Source organism: Lactuca sativa, chromosome 2 (genome assembly GCF_002870075.4).
Source record: "Lactuca sativa cultivar Salinas chromosome 2, Lsat_Salinas_v11, whole genome shotgun sequence".
NCBI classification, from domain to species: Eukaryota; Viridiplantae; Streptophyta; class Magnoliopsida; order Asterales; family Asteraceae; genus Lactuca; species Lactuca sativa.
The window spans coordinates 62,761,289-62,770,554 of NC_056624.2; the positions used below are offsets into that span (position 1 = coordinate 62,761,289).

General features: G+C 34.0%; 1 protein-coding gene and 1 long non-coding RNA gene across 4 annotated transcripts; both read left to right on the plus strand.

Annotated features, from left to right (window-relative positions):
* Positions 1 to 720: 720 nt before the first annotated feature.
* Positions 721 to 1,521, plus strand: LOC128132312 (uncharacterized). Its single transcript, XM_052768836.1, has 2 exons — positions 721 to 846; positions 1,090 to 1,521. Exons 1-2 carry the CDS (start codon positions 826 to 828, stop codon positions 1,519 to 1,521), a joined length of 453 nt encoding a protein of 150 aa, XP_052624796.1. The 5' UTR covers positions 721 to 825.
* Positions 1,522 to 6,423: 4,902 nt separating this feature from the next.
* LOC111897456 (uncharacterized) lies at positions 6,424 to 8,622 on the plus strand. 3 transcript variants are annotated; one of them, XR_006188713.2, is made up of 5 exons: positions 6,424 to 7,391; positions 7,556 to 7,705; positions 7,822 to 7,948; positions 8,094 to 8,213; positions 8,453 to 8,622. It is a non-coding gene; the product is annotated as an uncharacterized LOC111897456 (long non-coding RNA). The 3 variants fall into 3 exon arrangements; XR_006188714.2 differs by having other exon boundaries at positions 7,843 to 7,948; XR_002852264.3 differs by having other exon boundaries at positions 7,880 to 7,948.
* The last annotated feature ends 644 nt before the right edge of the window (positions 8,623 to 9,266 follow it).

Below are 9,266 nucleotides of genomic sequence, written 5' to 3' on the forward strand. Positions count from 1 at the left end.
GTCAATGTAGCAAAGCCAACGAAAACTCGTATGAATGGACGAAACACAAATTTGGAACGAATGTTTGATAAAAACAAAGGGCCACTACCACTTAAAATTGAACTTACGGGAAAACAATTTAAGTTTTGTGGAGACAATTACCAACTTTACATACGGTGTGTCTCAAATAGTGTTGCAAAATTTGTCCCTTTTTACTATCCAAGTTGGAAAGATGTCCCTGCAAAATTCAAAAACAAAGTTTATCTCGAAGTGCATGTAAGTATACAATATAATGTTTTATTTTTATTTAAATCTTATAATTTTTAGATGTGTAATAATCATTTATTTTGTAGAATTATTATGATATTGAAGCTTTCCAAGACACACCTTTCTGGAATTAAATGATTCAAGGAATCGACAGTGATTGTGCATCGTGTTAGAGGCGTCAGAAAGGGAAGTTAAAGGAACATTTTGATACTGTGGGAGGCTATAAGGATGTAGACTTCGTAAAGAGAAATCCCCCACGGACACAGTCTGAAAAAGAGTGGGGAAAGTTCTCGACAAGCTTTACACAAATGAAAAATGGAAGGGAAAGTCTATACAAAATAGTGAGAACAGAGGAAAACAACTTTATCCAAGTTCACATGGGAGTGAACCCTATTCCCAAAAACGGTTTAAGGAAATAAGTTTATTTTTAGTATTATTTAAGGATTTATTAACAGTTATATGAAATCTTAATAATAGTTTTTTTTTTCTAACTCTATATAGAGAAAAGCAACATGAAAGGTGAATTATATTGAGGGTTGGAAGAAGAGTCACTATAAAGAAGGTCGTGGATGGTGCAACATGCAAGCACAACAAGATTGGGTAAGTAAAAAGTTTCTATATTATTATGGTATTAAAAGTGGATTACCTATGTTGCTTATATTGCTATTTAAAAATACATTAAATATATCGAAAGTAGATTGCTATGATAGGTATGATGAAATTTTAGACTTATTGTTCTTATTAATTATAGTTGGACAGGTTGGTTGTCTTCTTTATAGTCGTTATGCTGCCGATTTTTAGTTAAAAGAAACTAATGTATGTTTATTTTTTTTTTTGTTGTAGGTTAAAATTGAAAATGAGTATAAGAAAATGTTGGACGAGGTTGGTGGCGATGAATCAAAAGTCAAACAGCTAGAATGCTTGGCTCGTGTACTTGGAGAAAGGAGAGGTCATACACGGAGTGTTGGTCGAAAAGTGAAAAATATAGCACCTTATAATATCCCAGCTCCTTCAACAAATAATGTAGACCTCAATGCATTTGCTCTTCAGTTGACTCAACAATTGAGTCAACAGTTTAATCAACAAATGCAACAAATGTTCATGTCTCAAAATCCAAACACCCAACCTCCACCGCCGGTTCAATTCAATATTGATCTCTCACAGGTACAACTTCCAAACAGACAAGTGATATATAATGATGATGCTCAAAGTGATGATGCTCAAAGTGATGATGATCAAAGTACCGATTCGCAAACTTCTAGTGGATCAGATTAAATTAGGTATTATTTGTAATTCTCTGAAACTTTTATACATTTCAAATGAATGTTTTGGTAAATGTTTTGAGATTGTATTATATTTTAATGTTTTGAGATTATAATGTATTTTAATATTTTGCAATTAAATTTACCGATTTAGCTATTTTGTAAATTTACTATTTTAAGAATTTGGGAAATTATAGTGGTTAAAAGGAGTATATGGAAATACCTATAGAGACGACATCATCTCTACAGATACCTATAGAGACGACATGTTGTTTTTATAGGGGTATCTATAGAGACGACATGACATACCTATAGAGACGACATGTCGTCTCTAAAGATACATCAACCACGACGAAACACCATTGCTATAGGGTGGCTGCTTCCCACTCTATATCCATCTATGGAGATGACCAATTGTGTCTATCGCTACATCTATGGAGACGACATGGTGTCTCCATAGGTTTATCTGTGGAGGCGCCAAGTCGTCTCTATAGTTGTACTTGTGGAGACGACAAGTTGCTTTTATAGATTAATCTATAGAGACGACATGTCGTCCCTATAGCTTTACCAAAGGAGACATCAACTTATAGCAACAAATCAGAATAGGGCGACATACTGTCACCAAAGGCTACCAATCGCGACGAGTTTATTAATGACGACAATACAGATCTATTGCGACGGGGCTATAGAGACGAAAGCTATAGGGACAACATATCGCCCCAAACACCAATAGGGACGACTTTTTGAACCTATAGAGACGACAATTGTCGTCCCTATAGGTCTAACGTAATCCTTATTCGCGCGTTCACCACATATATAATACTCTCCAAAAATGATGTAATAACAAATTTCATCATCACCCTACACCTATCACGCTACTTATTCACTTTCTTTTTGTGAGAATAAACCTTTCAAGGCTTGGGCACTATGAGCTTGGTAGATGTAACGGTCTGTTCTTTATCAATGCCGACGTGTTGAAGATTTGGCTTGTCCTCAAGCCTAAAGGTAGGGAAATATGCATGTATAATGAAAGCGTCCTTCCCGGTTCCTTCTGAAACGGTTTGGTTGTCTCATTGAACAAGCCATTATTCAACAAAGGAATCCTTTTTCGTTGATTTTTCTTGTAGCCAAAATCCTTAAGTGGGTTAGGGGTGTTAGTTAGGTCCATTTCAAGCCTGAGGGAAGGGATGGTTTAGCCTTGTAACTTCCAATAGCACGTTTTGTGAGTGAAATGTGGAAGACATGATGGATGCTTGAAGAATCTGGTAATTGTAGGCGAATGAAGTTATACCGACATATTGAAGATTTCAAAGTTATCAAGAGTTTAATACATTGTTTCTTCTGCATCACTTATTCTTGTACAGGTTTGATCTTTCTACGTTAACATAAGTAAATATCATATAAATATTAAAGTTTTAAAAGTTTTGTAACATTTTTTATTTAGATATTTGATCTTCCTATGTTAGCAAGTTATGTTGTAAAATTCAAATTAGCTTAATAATATAAAGAAGTCTTTGAAACAATTTTCTAGAGTTTTTAACATCTTCATTATAGTTAAAAAAAAATATTTACCGGTTGTTATAAATCTACTTACCAAAATTGGATAACATTGTATTATTAATAAATAAATAAGAAAAGGCCCCAAATTTCTTCACTTCTCCCTTCCTTCCGCCATCATTGCACGTTGGGTCTTTTTTTTTTTTCTGGCATCGGTGATCCTCCCTCACCTATCCAATGATCCTCTCCACCCTTCATCTGTTGAACACAAGTCTTTATATGGGAAATAATAATGCTTTTATTAAGACTACTGAAGAACTTATACTTTGAGCGACTACTACACTTTGGTTTCTTTGAGTGTTTCTTGGATACTTGGATGTTGGATGGAGCAAATGAGTTACACACCTAGTTATAGGCCTCTAAGGAAGTTTCTAGATACTAGTATACATTTACTACTATCTAGATAATTCTAGAACCATATATCATACTCTATAAGCTTCCATATATTTCTAGAATGTTCTACCATGTTCTAGAGAAGTCTATGACTTCCTAATGTCTTCTAGGATGTTCCTTAACATTTTATGGGCTTCCATGTCGTTCTAGAGTATTCTAGAGTCTTCCATAATGCTCTAGAATATTCCAGAGCAATCTGTAAGAAGCTAACTTCTTCTAGATAATAATATTGGTTTTACTGGGCTAGTGATGATCTTTTAACATTCCCCTTCAACACTAGCCCCTGTTCTTCATACCATATTGACCTAACAAAGAAACCCCTCATATTTTCCAGCACTCAACCCTTTGTGAACTTCATATGTTACTTGATCATCAGTCTTCGTATGTCGCATCTCAATATCTTCCTTTATAGCTTTCTCTCAGTCGCATGCTTTGTTTTTCCTAAGTTGTTACATTTGTTGCTTTGAACTTTATTTCCTTAGTTGACAATGATATTGTTGGTTGTCTTTTGCTACACCATAATATTGTTCCTGACCCCGTTGAACTATCTTGTATAGTTTCGTATGTCTCCCTTCGGCAAACTTGTTAGCATGTAGGTTGTCCCTTTTGCAAGGCTTGGAAAATTCCTGCGATATTAACATGTTATGAGGTGATCCCTTATTAATCTGATTATCAAGATTAAATGTCGTTCGAGTGAAGGATGTTACGTCCGATTTATGACTTATTTTGTTCTTATTCTTATTTACCTTATCCATTTCTCCATCATACGATCCACCTTTCGTTTCAGATGAAACTTTTTATGCAACTCTGGTGACGTCATGTTCTTATTATACTTCGGGACGTCCATCTTCGAGGGAACAACTTCATCCTTCAGGGTTGTCATGAACCTTGTCTCATTACTCTTGAGACCATTATTGAGTTGCATAGTTGACAGGATTCGGGATCTTTTTATATTTCTCTCCAAGGATATAATGTGATTTATTGAACCCTTAGTGACATGCATGGTATCAACTCTCTAAAATGACCAGCATCGTACGTTGTCTAGGAAATCCATTCATAATACCATGTGATAGTCATCCATATATACCACTGTCATGTCAAGTCTACAGTGTCTTTCCATTCTTTTATCTTAATGGGTACTCAGTATGCAACACCAAGGATAGGCTTAGATAAAGAGTCAGCGACCTTCAATTGACTTGGATTTTTGGTTTATTTAATAACCAACTTCCTAGCTTCAACGTCACCAAGGAAAACTCATAAATCTTAAACAGTTTTCCCTCATACCTGAGAATTTTGATGATGTTGTTTAACCTATAAAAAGTATGGCATGTGAAATCATGAATCCACAAGAATGGGAGGGGAGAGGGATCTAAAAAATAATAATGATATATGATTTACTAATTCAAGTGGTGACGGTTTTAGTAGTTACCTTTCATGCTCCTGGAGTAAGAAAAACAATATACACCTTCAGTTGACTCCAATACGTACCTATAGTGGGGAAAAAATCTTGAAAAGGACACATGTTCGTTATAAATAGAAGCACAAAAAATCTCTACATAAAACCATAAGTGAAATTAAGGAGAAACCCATGTATCTAAATATTCTCATGCATATATTAAACAAAGAAAAGTCCAAAGTCTAGTACTGCATCATACCACACCGTGCATGTTGTTATTTTATGCTCAGATTAGTAAGGAAAATTAGTTTTAAGGGTTGTGGAACAGGGGGAAACAAAGGCTAAAATGGGGTGGTCCAAGGTCTTAAATTGACATAGAGTGACTGTGGAAATAGGGGAAAACAAAGGCTGAATTGGGGCTGTCCAAACATACTTGTTTGGTCCGTAACAAACGGAAATGTACTTTTAGTAGTTTCATTTTTATAGCATCATACTTCTTTTTACTATCAGATTTATGTAACTTTCGCTAAAGTGGCATTTAGAACAAGGCGGTGGTTATATATCACCAAATCTTGACCTTAAGCTTCAGCTATGGAAGTTAAATAACTTAAATATGGAAGGGTAAATAGGTAATTCCACTTACACCATGAGCACCTAGAGGTGGAAATCCTACACGCTTTGGTATAGAACCCATTAATGCATTAGTTACAGCAGATAGGGCTTGTGCATCATTTGGTTGTGACTGTCCACAGTAATGGTAAGAAAACAATCTTTTTATGTCTTGAAGAAACTTGAAAACACAAACCATGGTAGCATATAATGATTTTACCATACATTTCGAATGAAATCATACTAAAACACCAAAAAAAACATTATAAGATGGTGGTAAGTTAGTTTAAGGTTTTTATATAGAGAGAGAACCACATATTAAATGAAATTACATAAAGAACCAAATCTGATCAAGAAACTCAAGCAAGAACAGGTCTTTAAATCCAAAAAATGCAAAATAGGTAACCATTAAACATACATGGTGAAAAGGAATAACATCCAAAAGATAATGATGGTATTTGAGAATCATTTTATAGAAAAGGTACCTAGAACAAAAATCAGCAAAGGTTTAAGACTATTAATAGAAAATTACCTCATGGTAGTCATCAAAATCGTTATGAAGATGTAAGGCATTTTGAAATTAGGAAATAAGGATATCATGTCATAGATTTGTTCTTACCAATGTGATGTTGGTGTTAGATTCGTTTGTGATATCTCTTCAATGTACTTGTGGTCCTTAAAATTTATGTTATGTAACCACCAACCAAATGAGCTTAACAATACAAATATTTAGAGTTAGTTTTATCCGGTGTAAGAAGAAACAAAAACATATTGCCATATTCCAATTTATGGTATAAAGTTGAATTTGACTGCTAACAGTAGAAGAGAACCTGATGTATCAAGATTTATACTTCAATTTGGATCTACAGCAAATCTTAAACCTAGTCATATTCAATATCCTTATAGTCATATACATATCCAAGTGTAAATTTCGATTTGCAATCCATTTAACAAAGATGATTCAACTAACATCAAAATCCCAAAATCATTAATTACAAGTAGCTAAAACATACATAAATTTCGATTTGCAATCGATTCAACAAAGACGATTAAACTAACATCAAAATCCCAAAATCATTAATTACAAGTAGTTAAAACATACACCTGAACATGTGTCTTTAAAAAGAGGAGATATGACATGGCATGCGACTACGATGTGTAGAATGAAGAGGCTCGTTTAGTGGTGTTAAGATATTGATATGGTTTTAGGGCTTTATCCTACGGATTGAAGTGGCTCCAGTACAGAAAATCGACGGCCATTAACCTCTAGATGTGGGTTTTGAGGGGAAAAAGGAAGGAGAGGAAATGGATTGAAGAGAAAAAACTGAAAGTGATGAAAATGGTGGAAGGGGATGAGGTGAACCTAAGCATAGAACTACTAGAAAATCAAGTCTTAGCGACAGAATCAGCGAGGGAAATAATACCTAGCTAATCAGCAATGGATTTGCAAGGGATCAGCGACGGAAAACAACAAGATATCTATTCCGAAAATTTTAGCAATTTACCAAGGGATTAGAGAGGGATTAGCGATGGAAACAGCAACGGAAAAATCCTTCACAGATCTCTCGTTGAATTCGGTCGTTAGTTTCGGTTCCCTCTCATTTGTTTCACTAATTTTCAGTTCCCTCACATTTTTTCTTTCCCCCCGACGCCTCCCTCCTAAATCCATATTCTTAACCTAATTTCATTTGGTACCCCCATCCCAATATCAACTCCGGCTTCCCCCAACTCTATTATCGTCGATTCCAGCCGCCCTTGTCCCCATTATTATTCATTCTGACCGCCTCTAGCCCCATCATCGCCGATTCACGACTTTAGGTCAATGACGTTAACACTTCAATTTCTTTTAATTTTGAGGCATCGATCTCCACAATTAGCGTCTTTGTTGGCAATCGCATCACCCCATCATCAAGACACTCAAGTATGTGGTATGTGTGTCTGATATTTTATTTGAATGTTGTTAAAAAGATTACATTTTTTCAATTATTTTTTTGTTGGTGTTGGCCATACTCGAAAGAGGTGAAATTAAGTAGAGTTTGTATGTACCTTTGAAGTTATCTAGTTTTGGTTTTGACTAAGCTCAATATTACAGGAATCCAAAGTAAAGTGTGTCAACTGGAGGTCTATCATCGGTGATGGAGATAGAAGGAGGAAAATTGTACAAGATTTATGAACAAGAATGATTAACTACGAGTTAAAACTTTAGTAATCCATGAGAAGAGAATGAAATAAGTATTTCAAGGTAAGTTCAAATATGTTATCGTATACAATAGCCCTAGATATTATGTAATTCTTTTGTTACTAATCCCTATCTAGAAAAATATTTACATTTTTATCTTTAAATTTATAACCTAACAGATTGATATACCAAACATTCAGCTATATATTTAAATGAAAATCCGGAAGCATTTTTCAGGGAGTGCGTGAAGCTGTAGTTATGTTTCCCCTACCTACAAGCTTGAAAGACATCAAAGTAGTTTATCAGGTATATACATAGTGCAGCTATTCATATTTGCTTAGTTTGGATTATAACTTTTCGGCCTTTATAATTTTGTTTCCTAATTTAAGTTGTCATATATTCGTGTATTAGCTATTGCTCTAATAATGATGTTAAGGGTATATGATTTCAGTAAGAAAGTATGGAAGCCAACAACAAGTCTTGTTGAAGCCTAAGAAGGCCAATATGATTTCAGCAAGAAAGTATGGAAGCCAACAACAAGGCTGCTGAACAACTCAAGTGGATGTTTAGGGTAGTGCATGTTGCTTTTTTTCCACTAAGATAGGTTTAAGTTAACATGAATATTCATGGTTACATTTCAACCCGTAAGTATGAACTTTCATTAGTTGTTTTAGTGGTAGCAAATATTATGAACATGGTAATATTATACTATGTTGTGAATCGATTGACATCTATATCACCACTTAATTACAAAAATTAAGATTGATTTTAATTTTTAATTTTTAATTTTGTTTATTTATTTTTTTGCAGATTATGAAGATCTTGTCACATAAAAGTGTAGGAGGTCCTACGTTATTGCCTTTGAAATGAAAGTGTTTTGTTATACAATCGCATCTTCATCGGACACTATATCTTTAAAGCACTTAATGTGAAAAAAAAACATAAATATATCCTTAACTAGACCTCTTTATGATGTTCAATGCTTTTAGCCTATGATTTTACTGTACAAAACATTTACTTTTTTTGTTCTTTTACAGCCACTAGCATATGATCCGCCTGGCTTGTCACTTATGTCAAAAGTGGATGGAAAAGCATGTTTATTGTACTGAAATTTCCCAAATTTATTTTTATGTTTGTTAGTATAGAATTTTTATACTATCTCTAATTATGGGAATATTTACTAGGTCTTCGCAACTGCAGCTTCTAATCACAATAAAACAATTTATTACTCCCTTTTGAAATAATCAAAATGATAGTGCATAATTATTTCTCATAACAAAAACATTTACCAATTGTGTAAACTGTACATTGCTATTAATTATTGATAGTTTCATTATTCAATTTGAAAGTATGTTGCTAGTTTTTTATTCGAGTTGAAAGTATGTTGCTATTAATTGAATGATATGGCTTGATGTTTAATTTGGTATAAACATGGTTAGTATTTCTTTGTAAAATTGGAATTTCATTTGTCATATTTGGCAATTTGGGTATGGAATAGTAATAGTTTCGACATCTAATACACCATTGCTAATGACATTAGTGACTATTATTAATATATAGAAAAATGGCTCAATTACTGGTAATAGCGACGGATTAGTGACAACAATCGACGGATCTACGACAG

Excerpts from the sequence above, each read along its gene's own strand:
- LOC128132312 (XM_052768836.1), top strand. The coding sequence starts at position 826 with ATGCAAGCACAACAAGATTGG. Across the intron at positions 847-1,089 it reads TGCAAGCACAACAAGATTGG|GTTAAAATTGAAAATGAGTA; the intron begins GTAAGTAAAAAG and ends TTTTTGTTGTAG.